The 25,451-nt window shown below is 38.7% G+C and overlaps 1 protein-coding gene across 3 annotated transcripts in view; it reads left to right on the top strand.

The window, feature by feature from the left end:
* LOC141528094 (chitin synthase chs-2) overlaps positions 1-25,451 on the top strand; it is a 60,247-nt gene that overhangs the window by 16,838 nt on the left and 17,958 nt on the right. For all 3 annotated transcript variants that reach the window (XM_074243954.1, XM_074243955.1, XM_074243956.1), the window contains 7 exons: positions 3,764-3,982; positions 4,045-4,377; positions 4,630-5,027; positions 15,138-15,372; positions 19,153-19,427; positions 19,488-20,139; positions 20,228-20,897. In XM_074243954.1, coding sequence (XP_074100055.1) covers positions 3,764-3,982; positions 4,045-4,377; positions 4,630-5,027; positions 15,138-15,372; positions 19,153-19,427; positions 19,488-20,139; positions 20,228-20,897 — 2,782 coding nt within the window. The remainder of the gene's footprint in view (positions 1-3,763; positions 3,983-4,044; positions 4,378-4,629; positions 5,028-15,137; positions 15,373-19,152; positions 19,428-19,487; positions 20,140-20,227; positions 20,898-25,451) is intronic.

Genomic DNA, 25,451 nt, shown 5'->3' with positions numbered 1-25,451 from the left:
GTTGTTTTTGGTGTGAGCGTTCTGACTGTACTGATGTTAGCAAATGCTGTTTTTATCGCGACCGTGAAAGCAGCAGTGTCTTCAGTCTTGCGACCCATTTCTAGGAGAACGCCCCCGCGCTTCGTTTGTTTGATAGACTTCATGTCTACTCCAATCTCTGTCGGGTTAACCTTGGCCTTTATTTCCTTGAGAAGATCGGCGTACGTTCGCCCTTCAGCTGGTTGGACAAGCACGGCCTTCGTTCTTGTCTTCTTCCTCCTCAGTTTCCTTGAGGCACTTTTACTTGGCTGGTTTTAGGCTTCAGTAGATTGTGCAGCTGGCTCCTGTTCTTTTACTTTCTTTTTCTGTTGCCGAGTCACTTTGATCCATGTGTTCTCTCAGGCAGTTTTCTTCTGTCCTGGATTTTCACTTGCTGAGGAAGGTCTGGGCGTGGAAAGCTGCTTCTTCTTGCTGTTGTGCTTTCTTTGCGGTGGCAATTTCTCAGGAGTAACCAAAAGTGGCTGTGGTTTGGTGGTCATCCACGGAGATGTCTGAGTGGTTGTCGCTGATGTCGTTGATGATTTGTTGGCCAGCCTATATACCATACCAATAGACGTAACCAGTTTTTCGATCTCATGATGGAGATTCTTCTTGTCTTTTATGAAGTCAGTTAATTCTTCGATCTTGCTACCGAGCCTCTCCATTGGTGACTATTCGCCGGTGGCGGTCAAAGCAGGTTAATCCTTCCTCGATAGGTTTGAATAGTGACGGGAGCAAAAGGTCCTCCACTTTTTGGTGGAACTTGCATTGGCTGTCCCCTGTCCATCTTGGCTGTTTTCGTACTCCCTGTAGCATTCTTAGATAGCGGAGCCATGGGGTTCACTCCGTTGTCCGATTAATGGTCGCTTAATAACGACGACTTCAGGCCCGTTTGCACGCCTTCCCTCGCCGGTACTGTGGTATCCATCCCCTGTACTGTAAACGATGCTTGGAATTGTTGTGACATTTCCATATCATTTTTTGCTAGGTTTTGGTCCACCTCGAGTATTTTATTTCTTCGATACCTGATGTATGTGGGTATGACGTATGGCATTCCCCTATCCGTCATCTAGAGAGGCGCCCGATGCGGGACCCCACAAGCCCGACACGAGGTGTGTGTGTGTGTGTGTGTGTGTGTGTGTGTGTGTGTGTGTGTGTGTGTGTGTGTGTGTGTGTGTGTGTGGGTGTATGTATGTATGTATGTCTGTGACCCTCTTATAACTTTTGAATGGCTCGACCGATTCCATCGCGGTTGGCTCCATTCGAAAGGGCTTGATCAAACTTAACAAAGAATCGATTTGGATCGGTGGATTTTGAGAAATCTCAAAAAAACTACAAAAAAACATTTTTTCAAATGTAGTTTTTTTGAAAAAATTCTTAAACGGCTTCATCGATCGTTTTTAAACATTAATCAGCTCTAACATCGAAAAATCACGTCGATCGCTGCGAATTCGATCGAAATCGAATTTTTCAAAGTTATTGCGGTTTGAAAATTTACAATATAGTGTTTTATTCAACTTCTATTAGATTTCGGTGCTTGGAGAACTCGAAATGATTCGAAAATTATATTTTAGAGCTCGAAGCTTCCTAATTTTTGATTATTTTAGTGATATTTTGAGTTCGAAGAGAGGAGTGTTTTTTTTGAATGATTTTTTCTCAATCGCATTGTTGGTAACTAATGATAAGGCCAGTTGCAGTGTACGTAGATTTCAGAGGATATTTAATCTTAATGAGCATTCTCAGAAATACACAAACAAAAGAGTCATAAATTAGAAAAATAATGTTTTCGTTGCATGGAAAACTGTGATGAAAACATCTTTGTAGAATCAGAGAAACTTCAACATAGTCAGTCATTTAAGCCCAAAATTTTTTTTTAATACCTATGTTAAAAAAAAAAGTCAATTTTGTTAAGCTTAGATGCATGTCAAAATTAACTTAAAGAAAAATAAAAAGAAGTGTACGCTTTTCGGGCGGACATAACAATTTTTTTGATTTGTATAAAAAACATTAGGAATACGGTAGACCCTGAAGACCATCCGTCCAACTTCCCGCTAATTCCATGCCTAGGTGCATAAAACTGCATTAATGATGTTTTTGAGCTCTTCGAGCTCAAAAATACAATTTATGTGTTATTTTGAGCTCTTCGAGCTTAAAAGTTTGATAGAAGTATCATAGAACAATGTTCTTTAAATTTTCAAACCGCACTAACTTTTAAATAAATCAACCGATTTTCACGCGGTTGGCAGTATTTGACGCAATTTTTTTAGTTTCATGATGAATCTTCAAGTTTGAATTGATAAAACTAGGAAATTTGGAGTAATTCCAAAAAAACACTTTTTTTGGTTTTGTTTTATTCATGATATTTTTTGAACGAATTGACCAATTTTGACCGGCTTGACGGCGATCGACGTAATTTTTTCATGCTAATAGCTGATTAGTTTTTGAAATCGATCAGTGCAGCCGTTTAAAAGTTATTCCAAAAAATGTCGGAGTTATGTTAAAAAAACACTTGTTTCCAAATATTTTATCGAGGATATCTCTCGAACCAATCAACCGATTTTCCCGTTGTTGGCGGCGACTGACGCGATTTTTTAAGCTATGAAATTATTCTACATCATCAAAAACGATCCGAGAAGAAATTACGAAGTTATGTCAAAAAAACACTTTTTTCGGTTTTCTTTCGTTCACGATATCTCTCGAATGAATCAACCAATTTTGACCGGATTAGCGATGATCGGCGTGGTTTCTCAAGTTTAAGGGCGAATTAGTTTTTGAAGTCGATCGATAGAGCCGTTTAAAAGATATTCCAAATAACCCACTTTCAAAAATGATTTTTTTCTTATTTTTTTGAGATTTTTCAAGATTTCTTAAAATCTATCGGTCCGAATCAGTTCAAATTCTTAGGATATCTAAGTTCAAGGGAACTCTTTAGAACGCCGTTTAGTTCGTTCCGATCGGTTCAGTCGTTCAAAAGTTATAAGTCACACACACACACACACACACATACACACACACACACACACACACACACACACACACACACACACACACACACACACACACACACACACGCGCGCGCGCGCAGAGAGAGAGAGAGAGAGAGTGACAACATCGCGGGAGTAGTCAGGGAAGCGTCCTAGGACCTCAAAACGTCGAGATCTGATGAAAACTCGATTTTTTCAAAACGGGGTAAAATTAATAACTTCCCAATTTTTGAAAATCTTCGATTTTCTTAACGGGAAGTTAAAAATTTTGTACATTAAAATTTTAACAGGAGTTAAAAAATGTTCCATCAATTGTCATTTAAGAAATCTCTAAATACACATTTTAAAATTTTTAAATGGCTAAAAACATCTTTTATGGTATGATCTTTTTATGGTATATTCCTTGGAAAAAATATATAATTTACTTTGCGGAGTGAATTGTACTCCCGTTCGGAGTAAATTGATTGAAAACCATCCACTCCGCATTCACTTACAAATCACTCCACTTTTACTCTGAAAATTCTTTACAGCGAACAGTCCAACAGAGAGTAATTATTTCTGATTTTAATCATGACTGCCAAATTTTTTTTTCGATTATCTGAAGCGATTTACTGTGTAGCCTCTACTGATTTTTTTCCCTTGTAGAAAGTTTTGTTTTAAATTAAGAAATGATAGTAGCATTTGATTTATTTGAATCTCAGCTATATCAAATTAATTGAAAATGTTTTTTTAATGGATAAAACACGCGGTACTTAAAACAGGTTTGCTAGCTTGCTGCAAATTTCAGAGGGAAACGAAACGTAAATCTATAATGAGGTTCATTTTCAAAACAGTATTATTGGTAATCCAAACTGGTGGTGTAGTACTAATATTACTATTAAGTGAAATTGATAATGAAACTTGCTGGATATTGCCGTGTATTTTATTGCTTTGTTCTCTTCGTTGGTGGCCAAATTATGTAACTGGAAAAAGTGACATTGGTATGAATCATTGATATCAGAAAAGTAAAAAAAATATTTTTAATGATAATAATTTTTTCAAGGATTCATTAGATATCTCAACAGTGTTAAAGAAAGATTAAAACTATGCCGAGGGTACGAACAAGGAATAACAGCTATACTCAGAATTTCAACTTTTTTCAGTGCCTCGATTCTAATTGTTTACTACAAAAATATAAACATCAATAAATATTTAAGTTGCTTCCCAGGAAGAATAAAATACAACATCATTTTAAGCAGCTCATTTAATAATGGAAGCGACTTTCCACAAAATAATATAACTGAAGAAACAGCAGCATTTATTACAGTTGATTCATCAATGCTATTAGTAGTTTTATTCAGTCATGCTTTATCATCTTTCGTCCTTTATTCTGCAGGTATATATTATATTATTTTACTGGTGATTACGCTTAAAATTGATAATTAAGCACCTCCTCATTACAGACTTCAAGGATGAAAATTCTCATGTACCTTTGCAGTATAGCTAATTAATTCTTTTCAACAAAAGCAAAAAAAAAAAAAGATTTATTTAGATTGAATTCATTAGATTAAAACCAATCTATATTTTGTCTATAATATTTGATATATATGTTTCCATGATTTTAAGGATATTTAATTTGAATTCGCAGGGAAATTTGCTGTAAAAACTCTCATGCAACGCTTTGGATTTGCCCTTCCTTTGAGCTTAGTCACCTCTGTAAGCTTCATTGTTATGATCATTGTCTGTATTTTACGTGAAAACAATCCATGTGCCTTTCATGGATTGATTGGAGATTATTTATTTTTCACAAGCCCAAAAATTAACGTCATGGCAGCTTCATTCTTACAGTGGCAATGCTTACTATGGTTATTGATATTGTTGTCTCAAGTATGGACTACTGTGCATATATGGACCAGTTATTGTGAAAGATTAGCTACTACTCATCGAATTTTTGCCCTGCCATTTTATGATTCTTTAATCATTGATCAGTCTCTCATGCTTAATCGACGGAAAGATAATTTTCATAAACACAAAAAAAGTAATAAGGTATTATCTAGTGTTTTCAATAAATATATGTTCTGAATAACATCTAATGAATATAACTCATATGATAGTATTGTACCAATTTCATTGACAGCATTTGATAGCCGGTCCTCTCTTTTTCTCGCGTCGCACGCACTACGGAAAAAGGTACTATCTTTGTTGCAATCATGATTATAAAGCTACTGCAGATTTGTTTTCCTTTTAAACAAATGAGAATTTCGAAAAAAAACGCTCTTCTACGAAACAGATAATTTAAAAAATCTATTACGTAGCAGAGCGTTTTTTTCAAAATTCGTCTTTGTTTAGATGAGAAATATGAAACTGCAATCGTACGTACCGACTGTTAAGGTATAGTACTATCCCCAAGTGAGTGTTCTTTGGGATTGTTTTTAAATTTGGATAGGTTAATAGTCATATCAATCTGCATCAATTAGAGTTGAATGAAATCAATGAACAATATAGTTCTAGAGATATTACATAGTGAAAATTTAATTTTTGAAACTTTTATATACTCCCGGGAAAAAATGATCAAACCTGATCAGATATGATCAATTTTACTATAACTTGACTGAAATACTTGGACAGCAAGTCGTCACGTCAAATTGCAGAGTAACTTATATGCAACATAACTGAAATCGCTCGCTTTTTAACTCTTTCCGTTAAGTTGGCTTCAGATTGCGGATGTAAGTTGATAGCAAGTTTCAGTTAAGATGGCTATTAGGTGGCAGAGTTTAATGAAAATTTTTTAGGCTTATTGTTGAAATTGAACTCGGGTCCTCTCGAGTAAAGGTCTAGAATGATCCTCATTTGTCTAAATCATTAACATCTAATAGCTAACAGATATATTAGGACTTGAATGACGGAAAATATTGATTTTATCATTCTGGAATTTCATTCTGAATTGGAGAGCTGGAATTATATAAATCTTACGTCTCAGAAGAATTTATAGAATTTTGTGAGATTTCATGAAATTTAAGGAAAATCATTAAATTTTGTAATGTTCTTATAAAAGGCTTGCTAAAATTTGATTGAACTACGTATAATCACAACTAGGAACTGAAAATAGTAATTTTATCAAATTTCACGAAATTATTTAAAACTTTATAAAATTTCAGGTATCTTATGCAATTTTTTCTTCTATTGTAATATTCTAAAAACAGAAGTTTCAAGAGATTTTGTGAAATTCCATAGTGTTGAAAGGAGTTAAGATTAACTTCTTGATTTAGTATTATGAACTTGAACTTTGACAATTTTTGGCTCAATAAAAATTTTCGTCCACGCTGACCATAAAGTAATATATTTGATTGTTGACGTATATATATCATCGACAATATTGAATATTTTATTCATTCAAAAAACAAGGACGATAAGGCTTTGTCAGACATGAATATGCATGGTCATGCATATTTATGTTTGAATCAATTTATAACATGGTGAGTTATACATGAACCAAAATATATCAGTCCTGATCAGAGCTGGAGGTTTTTACCCTTCTAAGTTGAATTAGACATGCACTAATAGAAGGATTCAATTATATGTAATAAGCTTTCTTAACGGTTGATAAATGATTTTTTAACATTATAGGTGTTACGTTCCCGTTAAACTTATAATATTTAATTGAATTTTTAATTCAACCATTTTAACTGCTTCGTGGGTGATGAATAAAATTCATCATCAGCGAAGTAACAGAAATCGCATGTGATAAGAGAGTCGCCGGGCTCTAGCCTAGACATTGTGAGAGCTGGACTCTGACGACTTCTCTAGGGTAACCTGAGATGCAACGTTGCCAATTTTATAAATTTTTATAATTCTTTGTATTCTGGATGCAAATCCAGAGCAGTCAGCCTGAGTAAGTCAGCCGATGAACACCTTCGGCCACGGACTTATGTTCGGAGATGAACTGACTCCACCCAAATTATTAAGTTTTACAATATATTTTAACTAACGAAATTTTGTTGATTTATTTCTAATAAAATCATTCCTAAAGTTCTTATAATTTTGAGAGAGGGTTAGTGACAAGGCCCACTTGGAGTCTATCGACTACCTAACGCGGCTAAACCTGGAAAAAATTAAAATTAAATATCTCAAATTTTGAGAATGTAACATAGGATTTAATAAATATTTATTAACAGTTAATAAATTATTTATTGAATATAATTTATTAAATGTTAATAAATATTTGTTAACAGTTAACAAATATTTATTAACAGTTATTAACTCATTTATTAAGTACAATTTATGAACTGTTATTAAATATTTATTAATGATTAATAAATATTTGTGAACTGTTGACAGTTATCTATTTAAAATATATAAAATAAAAAGCCAAAATAGCAATTTTCTTTTCACTCTTTCTATAATAAACAAATTCACTGAATAAATAAACGTTTTTAATATTGATAAATATGAAAGATAATGATGAGTTGTGATGAAATTTGGTATTTAGTGTCCAAAACCACGACATTTAGAACAGCGGGTTACTTTTGCAACTGGACGTATACGGCAGTTCACCCAACCGATCTTTATTCGGGCCTTGTCAAGAGCCTTAATCGCACTGGCCTCGTCTACTTCGCAGAAGGCTGCCCGATTGCCTCGTGGTATGGGTTTTGTCTGATTTACCCGTATGATTTCCAGATCGTTAGCGAATTCACGTTTAAGTGCTTCGCAGAGGTCTCCCTCAGTAGAGATTTCAATTAATTTGAGGATCTCGATCGTTGTTATTGGTGATACCGTCTTGGCCGTACCGATATTAGCAGTAGCTGACTTTACTGCTTCGGTAAAAACAGTGCTATCTTTGGTCTTTCAGGCCATTTCAAGGAGAACGCCTCCGTGCTTCGTCCGTTTCATAGACTTTATGACAGGGTTGACCTTGGTTTTGATTTTTTTAGGAGTTCGGCCAATGTTCAGCCTCCTACTGGTTGGATCAAAACAGCTTCAGTTCTTATCTTCTGTCTCCTCGGTTTCTAAGAGCCGCCATCACTTAGTTGATTTTGAGCTTTAGTAAAGAGAAAGCCACTGTATCGTGCTCTTCCTTTTTCTTTTTCTGTTGCCGAGTCACTTTAATCAAGGCGTCCTCTCGGGCAGTCTTTTACTGTGCTGGATTGTCCCTTGTTGAGGGAGAGCTGAGCGTGGAGAGCCATATATAATAGCTAAATTTGTCAATAAAGACAAATTTGGGAATTAGGGAAATAAAGGATAAGGGGGAAGGGGAGGACCTTTACGCAGTAGGAATTTTTCGGTAACTGAAAAAAGTAATTCGGACAGCCCAGACCGGGACTCGAACCCGGATCGTTTGGTTACGCGCCAAAGGCTCTACCAGTTAAGCTATCCGAGTTACTTTTTTGATAAGTAAATAATAAAATGCTAATTTTATTATTTATTTATGATAATTGGTGAACAAGGCGCTGACAGTGAGTCGTCCTTTCTGAAAACCATGTTGGTTAGCGGCAAAGTCTCCGGTACGATCCATGTCGTTGCGAAGTCTTTCCTGTATGAGCTTCTCGAGCAGTTTTCCAGTAATGTTCAACATGCAGAGTGGTCTAAATGACGAAGGTGTAAAAGGATTCCCCTTACCTTTGTCTAAGAGGACCAATAACTGCCGCTTTCAGACTATTGGAAACGTGCCCTATAGAGGTTCAGGAGTTGATTTGGATATTCCAGGGCTATAAACGTGGCTATAAACGTGCACTATAGGCGTTCAGTAGTTAATTTGGATATTCCTGGGCAATAATCTTTATCGAGATGCCGTCAAGTCTCCGCCCCATTTGCAACATCATCGTCTGTCTGTTTCTGCACACTGACGTGTTTGGTGTCCAAAACCAAGACTTTTAAAGCAGCGGATTACTTTTGCAACTGGGAGCATACGGCAGTTAACCCAACTGACCTTTATACGGACCTTGTCAAAGGCCTTAATCGCGCAGGCCTTCTCTATCTCGCAGAAAGCTGCCCGATTACCTCGTGGTATGGGTTTTGTCAGATTTATCCATTTCATCTCCAGGCTGTTCGTGAATTATTAAAGTAGTGTTGAAATGCTTCACGGACGTTGCCCTCGGTAGAGACTTCATTCAAGTTGAGCATATATTATTATTATTATTATAATTATTATTTTGTTATTAAATGCTCAGGGGGGTTATCCCCGAAGTCCGATTCTCCGAGGGCCCTGCCTGAGCTCCATCCGTTACTGCTGGACCACTCCGCACAACAAGGCGGTTAGTGATCACAGCAGGCCAAAGTCATTTCCCTTAAGAGACGGAGAGAACCAAGTAAAACAACGTTCTGCATCCTAACTGCCAAGAACTCAGCTTTTGATGAGCAAGCTGGAACTTTGGCAAGTGAGGATACAAAAGACTGTTTCATCCCTCCTAGGATGCCAACTATCAGGACGACAAGCTTGACACGGTAACCTGGGTAAAGTTTGGCAATTTCAAACAGGAGATCCTGATATATTTGTCTTTTGTGCTCTTCTTTGGCTGAGATGTTATATTCAGCCGGGGCCGAGAACTCAATGACATAAATGTCACGAGTGGCCTTGTCGAAGAGCACAATATCAGGTTTGTTGTGATCTATCTGCCGGGTTGTTGCAAATGGCATGTTCCAATAAATTTTGCAACTGTCATTCTCAACAACCTGGGGAATATCTCCTGGCAGATAAGGCAGCACTGGTGTCACGTCAATACCGTAGCAATGACGAAGATAGTAGTACAGTACTCTCAGGGCAGCATTGTGACGCTGGATATATGCACCTCTCGCCAGCACTGGACATGCCGACAATAGGTGCATAAGCGTCTCCGGATGTTGTCTACACCTCCTACAGGACGTGTCCGGAAGCTGCACCTGGAGCACCTTGCTACGGTACTCAAGAGTGTTAATGACACCATCTTGGCAGGCAAATATGAACCCTTCAGTCTCGGACATCAGGCCAGCTGACTTTAAGAAGGAAAACGTCAGCCGGGTGGACAAGCCATGATCACGCACGTGTTTAAAGAATACGCTGTGCATGGACTTGTCCATGTGTTCACCGAGGAGTTTTTTCTCCTCGGCTATCCTGACGACTCTCTTGAACTCCTTTTTCGGGAGTTCAATGAGAGCGTTTATTTCTCCAAGACCTAAGGTATTTGCCGCGTAGATTGCTGCCTTATACAAGAACGACCCCTTCCGCGCATTTTCATGACTATGAACAAATTGCATCAGGAAGTCGTCCTCGTCTGCTGTGAAATTTGCAACCTCGTATGTTAAACCCAGAACCAAACGATCGTGAAGCCGCTCCAAACTCTGCAAACCTCTCCCACCGATGGACCGGGAGAGGTATAATCTGGCGACTGATGAATTGGGGTGCATGCTCTGATTCATATTAATGATCTTACGGGTTTTGATGTCGAGATCTCGTAAATCCTTTCGGGCCCATTTCAGGACACCGAAAGAGTATAGTAAGACTGGGACAGCGAGCATGTTAGTAGCTGAGACTTTGTTTTTGCCGGAAAGTTCGGAGGACCAAATTTTCCGGAGTCTCCTAACATACTCGCTCTGGAGAGTTGTTCGGACTTCAGAGACCGCATGCATGCGGTGCTCTTCCATTCCTAGATATCTATACAACTCCCCGGCGTCTAATTGTCTTAAGACACTCCCATCTACTAACTCGACATCATCACCAGTATCAGAGCACTTACCCCTCGCCAGATGTACGACCGCACACTTGTCCAACCCAAAAGACATTCCGACATCTCGTGAGTACTCTGCTACGATGTTGAGGGCTGCTTGTAGATGATCTTCATCAGCACTATATAGCTTCAGATCATCCATGTAAAGCAGATGGGTGATCGAATATTTTCGATCACCCGGAGGCCCCACATAGTACCCACGAGTTTTACGGAGAGCAACAGTTATAGGCAGCAGTGAAATGCAAAACAGCAGAGGGCTCAAGGAATCGCCTTGGAAGACCCCTCGTTTGTACTCTACAACTCCGGTTACGTGCAATGCGTTTCCACTTCCAATGTGAAAACGCGTTCGCCAGAGCTGCATTGTACGCCGAATGCATTCCACTATTTCGGGATTGACTCCCAGGCATTTGAGTAGATATAAAATCAACTCATGTGGAATTGAGTCAAATGCCTTGCGATAGTCAATCCAAGCCATTGACAGGTTGCGTTGATAGTAGATCGCATCTTGTAAGACGCATCGATCCACTATCAGGTTCTCCTTGCAACCTGATAGGCCTCTTTTACTGCCACGTTGTTCATATATCTGTTGCCATACAGGCTCTATCTGCTGCAAGATACGGTTATTTAAAATTTTTGTAAAAATTTTATAAACCGCATTCAAGCAGGTGGGAGCCCTGAAATTCTTAGGGTCAGACCAGTCACCTTTTTTAGGTATCAGTACGGTTCGCCCTTCTACAAGCCAGTTCGGAATCGGATCGTCAGCTCTAATGTACGATGTAAATATGCAGGCCAGATGGAGGTGGGTAGAAGTAAACTTCTTCCACCAGAAGACATTAATGCCATCTGGTCCCGGGGCAGCCCAATTTTTGCTGCCATTTAGAGCTGAACGAACTTCATCCACACTGACTGCAGGGCTCTCTTCATCAGCATTCTGCCGACGGTGTTCCTGACAGAATGCTTTGAAGTCGTGCAGAGCTGGAGTATTGGCGTTCACGTTTGGTTGATCTCCATATAACTCAGTCCAAAAAGCTTCCACCCGCTCAGGTGTTGGATAAGTCCCAGTAACATCGGTCTTTGCTGTCAGAAACCGTAAAGGGCTGGATCGAAACAAGGAGTTGTCGACCAACCGCTTCAGCCTTTTCTCTCGTGACTTTTTAGCAGTCACTAGAGCCCGCAATTTATTAAGAGACTCTTCTTTGATGACACGAAGAGTACTCTTGTTCAGTGTGTGATGACGCCACCGAAGTTCAGCAACAATGCGTCGAATTCGGGGCGTGTATGCTTTTTGAGTTGTTTCGAACTTAATCACACACTGAATGCGGGAGACATGTTTCCGGGATCTGTCAATTTTGGAGCCAAGTTGTAAGATGCGCTGTCTCAACCTTGCCTCGATCGAGAGACAATGTCTCTCTCTCGGAAAAGCCGAAACTGCTGCACCATACACAACCTGGCTCACAGTGAGCAGGGTGGAGTCCTCCACGATGGCTGCACGGAGATCTTCGTTTACCGCGTAAAGCTGTTATTGGGAGTAAGTTATCTTTTTAGATATACTTACTGGCCGTCCTACAAAGGGATTGTTGTTGTCCAAGGAGGAGCGGCGTCGCTCTTGGTGTAGTTGCGCCGGAAAGGAAAGTCTATTAGACTGCCTTCTCTCCGGCACAAGCGATCTTCTATTTCGCCGAAGATGAGCGGCATAATTACGCAGGTGTTTGGGCGTAAAATGCGCTAGCTCCGGATGCATAACACTCCAAAGAGTGTGCATCCGGGCCATATAGCCGCTCACCCCCGGCTCGCTACGTTGGTAGCACACCAAGAGATCGACTCTCAGTTCCTTCGTCCACTTAAAGTAAGTCCTTAAGGCGACAGGGTCGTCATCTTTCATCAGGTCCGGCGTGCTCCTCCCCCCTGATGAATGGTCCTCATCCGAAAAGGACCGGTTATGGGGAGCACTTCTGAGTTGGTATCTTGTGGTAACTCAGTTATTTCCATGCAGTGGGTAGTTGGCCCACTGCACGGGCTACGTCGTTCGCCTACAGACCTGATGTTATGGTCTGCGTTTCCCGCGATGCGCCGCTTGGAGGCCACGTAGCAAGCACCGCTTATTATTATTATTATTATTATTATTATTATTATTATTATTATTATTTGTTATTAATTGCTCAGGGGGGTGTTCCCCGGAGTCCGACTCTCCGAGGGCCCAGCCTGAGCGCCATCCATTACTCCTGCACCACTCCGCACAACAAGGCGGTTAGTGAGTGCAGCAGGCCAAATTCATTTGCCTAAGTAGACGCAGGGATCCCAAAATGACAGCCTTTTGCATCCGCACTGCTAGAGACACGGCTGCTGAACTGCAAGCCGGTATCTTCGCAAGTGAAGACACAAAAGACTGTTTCATCCCTCAAGGACGCCGACAACCAAAACGACGAGCTTGACACGGTAACTTGGGTAGAGTTTGCCAATTTCAAACAGGAGATCCTGATATATCTGGTGTTTGTGCTCTTCTTTGGCCGAGATATTGTATTCGGCTGGGGCCGAAAACTCAATGACATAAATGTCACGAGTAGCCTTGTCAAAGAGCACAATATCAGGTTTGTTGTGGTCAATCCGCCGGGTTGTTGCGAATGGTATGTTCCAATAAATTTTGGAACTGTCAGTCTCAACAACCTGCGGAATATCTCCTGGCAGATAAGGCAGCACTGGTGTCTCATCGATACCGTAGCTATATCTGAGATGATAATAGAGTACTCGCAGGGCAGCATTGTGACGCTGTATGTAGGCACCTCTTGCCAGCACAGGACATGCCGACAAAAGGTGCATCAGTGTCTCCGGATGTTGTTTACACGTCCGACAGGACGTGTCCGGAAGCTGCGCCTGGAGCACCTTGCTACGGTATTCGAGAGTGTTGATAACACCATCTTGGCAGGCAAATATAAACCCTTCGGTCTCGGACACCAGGCCAGCTGACTTCAAGAAGGAGAATGTCAGCTGGATGATCAAGCCATGGTCACGGACGTGTTTGAAATACACGCTGTGCATGGACTTGTCCATGTGTTCACCGAGGAGTTTTTTCTCCTCGGTTATCCTGACGACGCTCTTGAACTCCTTTTTCGGGAGTTCAATGAGAGCGTTTATTTCTCCGAGACCTAAGGTATTTGCCGCGTAGATTGCTGCCTTATACAAGAACGACCCCTTACGCGCATTTTCATGACTATGAACAAATTGCATCAGGAAGTCGTCCTCGTCTGCTGTGAAATTGGCAACCTCGTATGTTAAACCCAGAACCAAATATTATTATTATTATTATTATTATTATTATTATTATTATTTTGTTATTAAATGCTCAGGGGGGTTATCCCCGGAGTCCGATTCTCCGAGGGCCCAGCCTGAGCTCCATCCGTTACTGCTGGACCACTCCGCACAACAAGGCGGTTAGTGATCACAGCAGGCCAAAGTCATTTCCCTTAAGAGACGGAGAGAACCAAGTAAAACAGCCTTCTGCATCCTAACTGCCAAGAACTCAGCTTTTGATGAGCAAGCTGGAACTTTGGCAAGTGAGGATATAAAAGACTGTTTCATCCCTCCTAGGACGCCAACAATCAGGACGACAAGCTTGACACGGTAACCTGGGTAAAGTTTGCCAATTTCAAACAGGAGATCCTGATATATTTGTCTTTTGTGCTCTTCTTTGGCTGAGATATTGTATTCAGCCGGGGCCGAGAACTCAATGACATAAATGTCACGAGTGGCCTTGTCGAAGAGCACAATATCAGGTTTGTTGTGATCTATCCGCCGGGTTGTTGCAAATGGCATGCTCCAATAAATTTTGCAACTGTCATTCTCATCAACCTGGGGAATATCTCCTGGCAAATAAGGCAGCACTGGTGTCACGTCAATACCGTAGCAATGACGAAGATAGTAGTACAGTACTCTCAGGGCAGCATTGTGACGCTGGATATATGCACCTCTCGCCAGCACTGGACATGCCGACAAAAGGTGCATAAGCGTCTCCGGATGTTGTCTACACCTCCTACAGGACGTGTCCGGAAGCTGCACCTGGAGCACCTTGCTACGGTACTCAAGAGTGTTAATGCCACCATCTTGGCAGGCAAATATGAATTATTATTATTATTATTATTATTATTATTATTATTATTATTATTATTGTTATTATTATTATTACACGACTAAAACGAATTTCATATCTCGACTCGAACGGCTTGAAACTTCTACGTCGCCGAAACAACTTTCTTTTGTTCTTAATCTAAATTTTTTCCTATCGTTAGTAATAACTGGCTATTTTACCTTGCAATTTCATGTGTAATGCAGAAATTAGTTACTGACGTATATTTGAATTGTTTTTATGAGGGACCAATAGTACTAAAGTTTAATACTCGAATGAAATTTTTTAAGTTGTGAGTTATAACGAACTTTTTTTTCTTATGTTATTGGGGAATAGGATGATCATGAGCACAATAGACATGATTCTGAAAATAATCTAAATACTTCAAGGTGGGTATCGCCGAATGACCAAGTAACGAAAATTTATGCTTGTGCAACTATGTGGCATGAAACCGAAGAAGAAATGATGCAATTTATAGGGAGTATATTACGACTTGACATTTGCCAATCTGCTATGTCGTTTACGCAAGCCCGCTATGACGTTCAGATTGATGATTACTTTGAGTTAGAATGTAAGTAAAGACAATTTTCAAACTGTTTTATTGTTGTTTTTAAGAATTGATCATACAGTCTATCCCAATTTTAATGCTCAATTAATTTTGATCAATAAACATTAATTTCAAATAAGTCAAATCTCAACATTCGACACTACATCATCAATTAAATTAAATTCAAATTATCGAAAAGTTATCCTTTAATAATCGATGTTGGTTTATATTTGAAATGCTGCCTTGAACTTAAAATTTTTTAAAATTTGGGAACTTATTGGTTTTATTCCATTTTCTAGAAAACGAGTTTTCAACGGATGTTGACGTTTTAAGGTCCTAGAAAGCTTCCCGAATGGTTTTGACGGTGGTGTCCGTGCGGGTGTGTGTGTGTGTGTTCATGTATGCATGTATTGACCCTCTTCTAACTTTTGAATGGCTTGGCCGATTTTATCGCGGTTGGTGCCATTCGAAAGGGCTTGACTAAACTTAGATTTCAAATACAATTTGGACCGTTTCAGACTGATAGATTTCGAGAAATCTAAAAAAAAACTGAAAAATTTTTTTTCAAAAGTGGTTTTTACAAAAGAACGTTCAAATTTCTTCATCTATTAACTTCAAAAACTTATCAGCTCTTAACTTTGAAAAACCACGTTGATCGCCGCTAATTCGGTCAAAATCGGTTGATTCGTTCGAGAGATTTCGTGAAGGAAAGAAAATCAAAAAAGTGTTTTTTTTTAATTACTCCGAAATTTTTCATTGAAAAAATTTTTGTTGTCGATTATTCAAAATGATATAAGAAACGGCATCGATTGCTTCCAATCGCGTAAAAATCGGTTGATTCATTCCAAAGTTATGACAGTTTGAAATTTCAAAAAATAGTGTTTTATTAAACTTTCATCAGACTTTCGATTTTGATGAGCTCGAAATCACATATAAATTATATTTTTGAGCTGGCAGAGCTCAAAAACGTCATTAGTGAAATTTCAAGCGTGTAGGTATGGAATTAGTGGCAAGTTGTGGTGATGGCCTTCAGGGTCAACCGTTTTCCAGATTTTTTTTTATCACATTTAGCACCATTTTTTCTATTTCGCTGAGGGTATTTGAAGTTGGATTATTCTGTAGAATAGACTAGCTTTATTTGAGTGCCATTCACAGCGCCTCTAGATCAAGCTTCCTAGCGTTCCACTTGCGCTTGTAACGGTCGCATCGTGGAACCGGAAAATGTGCCAGTCCAACGCTGAATGTCACATATTGGTGATCACAGCAACTGTACTTTTCGGATATAGTCCTGTTTCTGAATACGTTAGCGATCCTTGGTCTTCTAACGGTCATGATGCTTTCAAGCTATTTTGAGTAGAACACCTCCGTGCTTCGTCTGTTTTATAGACTTTATGTCTACGCCCGTATCGCCGGGATCTACCCTGGCCTTGATTTCCTTTAGGAGATCGGCATATTTTTGGCCGTCTACTTGGTTTTTAAGAGCCATCTTTATTTAACTGGTTTTAAGCTTTAGTAGAGGGAGCTGCTGTTCCGTGTTCTTATTTCTTCTTCTTCTGATCTCGGTCTACTATAATCTAGATGTTCTTCCAGACTGTCCTTCTGTACTGGGTTGACGATTGCAAAACAAGAGCTGGGCGTGAACAGCTGCTTCTTCTTGTTGTTGTCCTTTCCTTGCCGTGGTAGTTTTTCAGAAGTTACTAAAGGTGGCTGTGGCTTTTGGTCCGACCCGGAGTTGTTTGGGTAGATGACACCAACATGCCTGGTTACTTGTTGGCCAGCCTATGTGTCGTTATAATGGACGTAACCAATTTTCTGATTTCATGATGGAGATTTTTTTTGTCCTTGATGAAATCAGCTAACTTTTCGATCTTGCTACCAAGCCCCTCCATTGGTGATAGTTGGCCGGTGATGGTCGGTAGAGATTTAATCCTTTCTCGGTAAGCATGAGTAGTGACTGGAGCAATAAGACCTCCACTTATTGAAGGAATGTTTGTTGACTGTCCGTCTACTTCTATTTGAGCTGTTTTCTTACTTTCTGTAGCATTCCAAGACAGCAGAGCCACGGGGTCCACCCGGCCGTCTAAACGGTTGATGACGACGAATTCAAGCCCGTTTACACGCCCTCTTTTATTGGCACTGAGGTATCCCTCCCCTGTGTGGTAAACGATGTTTGAAATTGTTGTGACATTTCTATATTGTTGTTTGTTAGGTTTTGGTCCACCCCGAGTATTTTATTTCCTCGGTACCTGACATATCTGCTGGGCATTCCCCTATCCAGCACCTGGGGAGGCGTCCACGCGCGTGTGTGTGTGTGTGTGTGTGTGTGTGTGTGATTTACTTATAAGTTTCGAACGACTCAACCGATCAGAACGACTCTACCCGATGGCGTTTTAAAGAGTTCGTTCAATCTCAGATTTCCTGTAAATTTGAACGGATTCTGATCAATAGATTTTGAGAAATTTCAAAAAAACTGAGAAAAAATTTTTTTTTAAGTACGGTTTTTTGGTAATAACTTCCAAACGGCTTTATCTATCAACTTCAGAAATTAATTAACTTTTAACCTCCAAGAAAACTCGCCGACTGCTTTTAATCCAGTCGAAATCGGTTTATTCGTTCGAGATATATCGTGAACGAAAAATAAAAAAAAAAAATTAGTAAAACGGTTGATTCTGAAGGCCATCATTGCAACTTCCTGCTAATTTTATATCTAAGCCTTTAAAATTGCTCTTTGAGCTCAAAAATATGTTTTTTGTGTGTTTTGAGCTTGCCGAGTTTAACGAGATGGCTTTTGTATGGTTTTGAGCTCTTCAAACTGTAATGGAGTGATCATTACCCGGTAAAGGCCCTTTCATCCGCATTAATTTAGTTATCGACGGATCACAGTGTGCTGTGATCTGAAGCCCTCGTAGTCATACCTGAGGCTAGCGAGCAACGCCCCGAGGTAGAGGTGCTGGCGTAGTGAGAGTGGAGAGGACAATGGAAGAAAGAAACGCACCAACAAAATTCTGAAGAGTTTTTGCGATCGAGCAGCCTAGTTGTATAAATTGCAAGCTGTGAAAAATTTCAATCCAGGTAATGATGGTCAGGATAATAGTTTGCCTAAATTAATCTTTATTTGTAATTAGAACTAATGCCAATTTGCGGTTAGAGGAAAAATAATTATCAAGGAGTACGCGACTAGCAGACCAAATCGATTCAAATTATTACGGAATTCAATGGCCATAATACTATTTAAATCAGCACTTATTTTGATCCGATCGGTCAAACCGTTCAAAAGTTATAAGAGGTTTACACACACACACACACCCACACACACACACACATGGGCATAGTGACATCCTCAGGAAAATGGTCGGAATTGCTTTCTAGGACCTCTAAACGTGGAGATCTGATGAAAACTCGATCTTTGAAATTCAGGGTGAAACCAATAACTTCCCGATTTTTTTAAATTTTTAATTTTCTTAGCGGAAAGTTAAAAAAAGTATATTCTTTCAATCAAGAATTTGAATATTATATTAAAATTTTCTCATTCCTTTACTTTGTTCTAAAGTATTGCTACTAAAGAACATAAATATGCCCGGGAAGTAGAAATCATCAGCATCGTTTCATAACAATCGATCCTTACAATGGTGGACCTTTCTCTGCCGTCCATCCTACGGTTTTAAATAATTACATTATTTTGCACCCTAATTTTTACCTTCACAAACTCTAACACGTAACAATCACAGCTATGATAATGAATAAACTTAACTGAATTTATTTTTGAATTAATCGATTTTATAATTCGTATGCTTATGTAAACAGGTCACATATTTTTCGATGATGCTTTTCAATGCATGTACGGTTGTGAAGGAATATGTACTCATGATGAAAATGAAACTCATGTAAATGATTATGTTAAATCTTTAATGAAAGTAATAAAAATATCAGTTGAAATGCTCGGTGTTTGTGCAAACCCTCCTATTAAATATCCTGCACCGTATGGAGGACGATTTGAATGGACTCTTCCAGGAAAGACTCGCCTGATAGTGCACTTGAAAGATAAAAATAAAATACGTCATAGAAAACGTTGGAGCCAGGTAGATTTTAAACAGTAACGAAATAACAACATTAATTGAAGTAAAATTAATTTTTCTTAGGTGATGTATATGTATTACTTATTGGGTTATGGAATAATTGATAGACCAATCTCTATTAATCGTAAAGCTGTGATCGCAGAAAATACATACATTCTTACGTTAGATGGTGATATTGACTTTCAACCAAATGCAGTTAAAGTCCTTTTGCATTTGATGAAACGTGATAAGAATTTAGGTGCTGCATGTGGACGAATTCATCCGATCGGTACGGGTCCAATGGTCTGGTTTCAGAAATTCGAGTATGCTATTGGACACTGGCTCCAAAAGTCTACTGAACATACAATTGGTAGCGTGCTTTGCAGTCCAGGCTGTTTTTCACTTTTTCGGGCAAAGGCATTGATGGAAGACAATGTTACACGGAAATATGCTTCACAATCAACAGAAGCTGGGCATTACATTCAATACGATCAAGGTGAAGATCGTTGGCTATGTACTCTTATTCTTCAATCCGGTTATCGAGTAGAATATTCAGCGGCTAGTGACTCATATACCCATGCCCCTGAAACTTTCAAAGAATTTTACAATCAGCGTCGACGTTGGATACCATCTACAATTGCAAATATATTTGACTTACTTAATTCATCAAAAACTACAAGAAAAGCAAATGAAAATATATCATGGTTGTATATAGCATATCAATGGATATTAATGGGTTATTAAGCATTATGAACTAATTTCAAGTTATTCTGTAATTATTTCGGATAATCGATTTCATTAAAAAAATATTTTTTTATTTATAGGAAGTACGGTGCTTGGGCCAGGAACAATTTTTCTTATGCTCGTTGGTGCATTTGTTGCTGCCTTCAAAATAGATAATTGGTCGAGTTTTTATTATAACTTGATACCTATTGCAATTTTTGTGACTATTTGTTTCATCTGCAAGTCTGATTTTCAACTTATTGTAGCAGCTATTATTTCTACGTTCTACGGATTAGTTATGATTGTTGTTCTTGTTGGAATAATGTTACAAATTGCTGATGATGGATGGTTAGCACCTAGCACGATTTTATTTCTGGTTGTTGCAGGACAACTAATTATTGCTGGTTTATTACATCCTCAAGAAATATCTTGTCTCATATGTGGGGTTATTTATTACGTAACCGTTCCTTCAATGTACATGTTATTAATCATTTATTCTCTTTTCAATATACATAATGTCACTTGGGGAACTCGAGAGTCTAAAGTAATTGTAAAAGAAGAAATTCATCAATTGCAATCAAAACAAAATAATAAAGCAATTAACATTCAAAACTTAAATAATTTAAACCAACAAAATTTGGAATGCTCATTTTTTGGATTATTCAGGTGTATATTTGGTAGTCATAGTAATTTTTGTGAACAAACGTACAAACTTGATAATTTACAAAAATCAATGGACCAAATTTCAATGCACATAAGGAATTTAGAAAAGTAAGTGTCTTTTATTATTTATAATTACTCTCTAACCGTGAACTTCACAACGTGCGGGCATTCCCGCATGGAGAAATATATATTTCAAAAACTTATGTCGCATAAATAATATATAGAAGCATATATCTACGCAAAAAAAAATATGTCAACATATATTTTTCACATAGACGCTGACACATATGTAGAGATTCATGCTAAAATATATGTTGACATATATGTAATCATACACTGAAAAAATAAATTTCTTAGTTTCAGAATTTTTTTTTCAAATTAAGAAGATGAAATTCATTGAAATTATTTACTTGATTCAAAACAAATTTTAAGCTTCTCGCTAAGAAAATTGAAAATTTTTGAAAATCGGAAAGTTATTGGTTTTACCCCGTTTTTCGAAAATCGAGTTTTCATCAGATCTCGACGTTTTGACGTTCTAGGAAGCATCCGTTACTATCCCCGCGCCGGCGTCACCGTGTATGTATGTATGTATGTATGTATGCATGTATGTATGTATGTATGTATGTATATATATATATATATATATATATATATATATATATATATATATATATATATATATATATATATATATATATATATATATATATGTGTGTGTGTGTGTGTGTGTTCATTTTTTTTTATAGAGAAGCGAAAAAAATTTTCCAAAGAAACCGCTATCATTGAAAGATGATGGTCGGTGGTGTGGGACTTTTACAGGCGCGGCTTCCGCTATGATCAATATGGCTGCCTTTGAGACCGTGCGGTATGCACAGGTGACTCAGCGCTCCGCGTCGTTGCACTGCTGCTATCTTGTGTCGATAGGTCTTCTGTTTAAGGATATCTGCCCATATCTCCGCTCCGTAGAGTAATATTGAGTGAAATAATTTCATATAGAAACACCCTTCTTTTTCTGGTTTGCGGTCTCACCGTTTCGGTCATGATTATCGTCAGATTGGATACTGTCTTGTTAGCTTTCGCGCAAGGGTCTTCGAGGGGTTCTTTGGAAGACAGCTTTTCGTCGATCACTACTCCTTAATAACGTAGTGCTCTTGTAGATATCAGTGTTGTCCCGCCCATGTCGATAGAGAAAGGTTTTGGGAACGACTTTTGTCAAGTTAAGACGACGATCTCGGTTTTCTGCTTGACGAGTTTCTGATGATTTTTCTCAAGCCAATTTTTGACGGCGTCAATAGTTTCCCGAACCAGTAATTTTGTCTCTTCGGTGCTGTCTACTACTATCGTAGCTGCGTCGTCGTTCACGAAATCCGTGAGTTATACTTGTTTTGGCAACAGGATTTCCAGGAGTTCATCATAGTCCGCTTTCCATAGGTCAGGCCTATGATTGAACCTTGAGGCACGTCAGCCGTTATGTCATGCTCTTGTGGGCCTTCCGTCGTTTCCACTATCAGTGTTCTTTTGTCAAGATCATCAAGTCATCAACTTTTGCCGGACTTTCTGGCTTCTCGTTAAATTTGTGCTCTAAGGCATCTAGGATGTCACCCCGATTCGCGCTGTTGAAAGCGTTTTTGATGTCTAGTGTGAGGACAAGACACACCTTATGGAGTTTGAGGCTACCAGACCATGCTTCTCTCGCTGTCCCTACGACTTTCTAGATCGCGCCGACTGTCGATCGTCCTTTTCGAAAGCCACGTTGATTTGTGGCAAAGCCTCCAGCGCGATTAATGTCGTTGCGTAGTCTCCCCTGTACGAGCTTTTCGAGTAGCTTCTCAGCAATGTCGAGCATGCAGAGTGGTCTGAATGACGAAGGTGTTACAGGGCTACCTTTGCCTTTGTCTCACAAAACTAATCTCTGCCGCTTCCAGGCCGTTGGAAATATGCCGGTTGCTAGGCATGCGCTGTAAGCATTTAGTAGTATATCTAGGTATTCCAAGGCTACAATCTTGATCACCGATGCTGGGATATCATCAGGGCTAGGAGCTTTCAGTATTCGCCGCCTCCGGTAGTTCCTTGGTTGTAAAAGGTGATACGCTGTTTTTCATATGATGTCTGCTTTCTCGTGGTGAGTGTTTGGGAAACAGCTCAGCTACGATGCTGCTCATTGAGGCAGGTGGTTTCAGCGCTTCTGGTGAAGCCTTTCCAAGTCGTTTGGCGACAATTCGGTAGGCTTTACCCCAAATGTCTTTATCGAGGTTGTTACAGATCTCTTGCCTCAATTTCGCTTTGCTTGCTTTGATAGTTCGATTCAGGTTCTTTTTGGTCTGCTTGTACTTACTCGAATATAGATCTTGATTGGAGGAGTGTTTCGCAGCTCTCGTTGCTAGCCGACGTAGCTCGTGGCATTTTTTCCGAAGTTCTGCTATGTCTTGAGACCACCAGCATGCCGGCCTATGGAAGTCTCGCTTTTTCATCCGTGGCATACAGGCTTCACATGAGGCAACAATTTCTTTCATTATATTTAGTATTGTTTTTTCAGTTTCGCTGCAGGTGTTTGGGATCGGGTTGTTTCGCAGAGTAGACCCGTTTCATGTGAGTGATTCGCGCAGTGCCTCTACATCAAGCTTCCCGGCGTTCCACTTCCGCTTAGAAAGGTCGCGTTGTGAAACCGAAGCAGATGCCTGTCCAACGTTGAATGTCACAAACTGGTGATCACTGTCACTGTATTTTTCGGATACAGTCCAGCCTTCAATCATGTTGGCAGTCCTTGGAGTTGCCAACGAAATGGTGTGTGTGTGTGTGTTTTGTGTGTATGTGTGTGTGTGTGTGTGTGTGTGTGTGTGTGACCCTCTTATAACTTTTGGCACCCTTCGAAAGTGCTTGACCAAACTTAGAATTTGAATACAATTTGGACCGATTCTAACGGGTAAATTTTGAGTCGCCAGTCCGGTCAAAATCGGTTGATTCGTTCATGAGTTATCGTTCTCGAAAGAAAACCGAAAAAGGTTTTTTTTCGGAATTACTTCGAAATTTCTTCTTCGATCAATTTAAACTCATAGATCCATCAAGAGGCTTCAGAAACTGTTTTGGATACCGCCAACCTCGTGAAAATCGGTTCATTCATTCAAAAATAATTAGGGTTTGAAAATTCCAAAAATAGTGTTTTATTAAGAACACCTCTGTCAAAATTAAACCTAGAAGAGCTTTAAGAGCTCAAAAGTATAGAAAAGCAATCTCTTTGAGATCAGAGAGCTTAAGTGCAATAAGTGCAATTTTGAGCACTTAAGTATGAAATCAGCGAGAAGTTGCAGTGATGGCCTCTAGAAACTGTTTTCCTAATTTTTTCTGGGTTAATTTAGATAATTATATGCACGCATATATGTTAACATATATGCGAGCGTATATGTAGACTTATATTCTATAGATTCTATTATCTATTGCAGAATATAAGTTTACATATACTTAGCACAAAAAAAACATGTAAAAATGTACATTCGGATATATTTTTCACATATATATTTTTCCATGCGGGGTTGAAGTGAAGAAACGACCTATTTAATAACTTCGTTGAAATGATTCTAATTTATAGCCATATTTTCATTATCAATATTGGAAAAAGCCGCAATTAGACTGAAATTGAATCTGAAATAGTTCTGAAACTGAATCTGTAAAGTCATAGACCCAATATACTAGTTAACATAATGATCATCTTAGTCGGTTTTTCAGTGCCACACAATATTTATTTATTATTTATATTAATAAATTTATTTGTCCATTATCTTATAACTATTCAGACTATCGTCAATTTATTGAACAATGAATCATTTTTTTACTAAAACTTTTAAGTAAGGTGTGCGAATAATCGAATTTACTAATTATCTGCCTCGAATTCGAATCGAATTATTCGATTCGAGTATTCAAATAGTTCGAATAATACGAATAGTTTGAATAATTTGAAAGGCTCTGGATTTAAATGTCTGTATGCTAATTGAATTTATGACATCTAGTGGTATTTCGCGCCAGAGGCGTATTGATGAGATTGAGAAAGAGTGCTCATATACTGACGTTGAGAAATTTGAAAAGCTGAACTATACATTATTGTATTTTGAAGTCAGCCTTTCTGAGCGACTAATATCTTGTGACTCGTCAACAAAGAGACATCTTAAAAATTTTGGTTCACCAAAACTAAATAGTTTATAAAGAAAACAAGCTAAGAGAAATAGTAGTTTTGATAACATATGGAATGACATTTTCATTAACAGTGATTTGAGGAAGATCATAGTCATCCAGCCATTTCAATTTCTTGTTGTTATCCAGTACCATGATCTTAATTTTTTGAAAATTTAGTTCAAAACCAACATCTTCAGTCAAATCAGCTACAACCTGAGCATCGGTATGAATTTTGTAAGCTGCTTCATTTAGTTGAGTATATTTGAAGTGATAGTAAGCATATTTATCGGTGTCCGGCCATAAAATCCTATTAAGTAATATTCCAGTAAATATATCACAACGAAAAGATATCCCATAACAAAATATCCCAAAACAAAAATCTCTTATGGCTGTATTTGAAAAACTTTATCCGCTTGGCAACGCCATTTATCATGATAAGGAATAAGATAAGGCCTAGAATGGATAGGAGTGAAACTACAGAATAACCTCAATGGA

The sequence above is a fragment of the Cotesia typhae genome, unplaced genomic scaffold, assembly GCF_013202065.1.
Source record: "Cotesia typhae breed Kobodo isofemale line unplaced genomic scaffold, CoteBio_Ctyphae contig_42, whole genome shotgun sequence".
NCBI lineage: Eukaryota > Metazoa > Arthropoda > Insecta > Hymenoptera > Braconidae > Cotesia > Cotesia typhae.
This window is presented reverse-complemented; position numbering and strand designations above follow the sequence as displayed.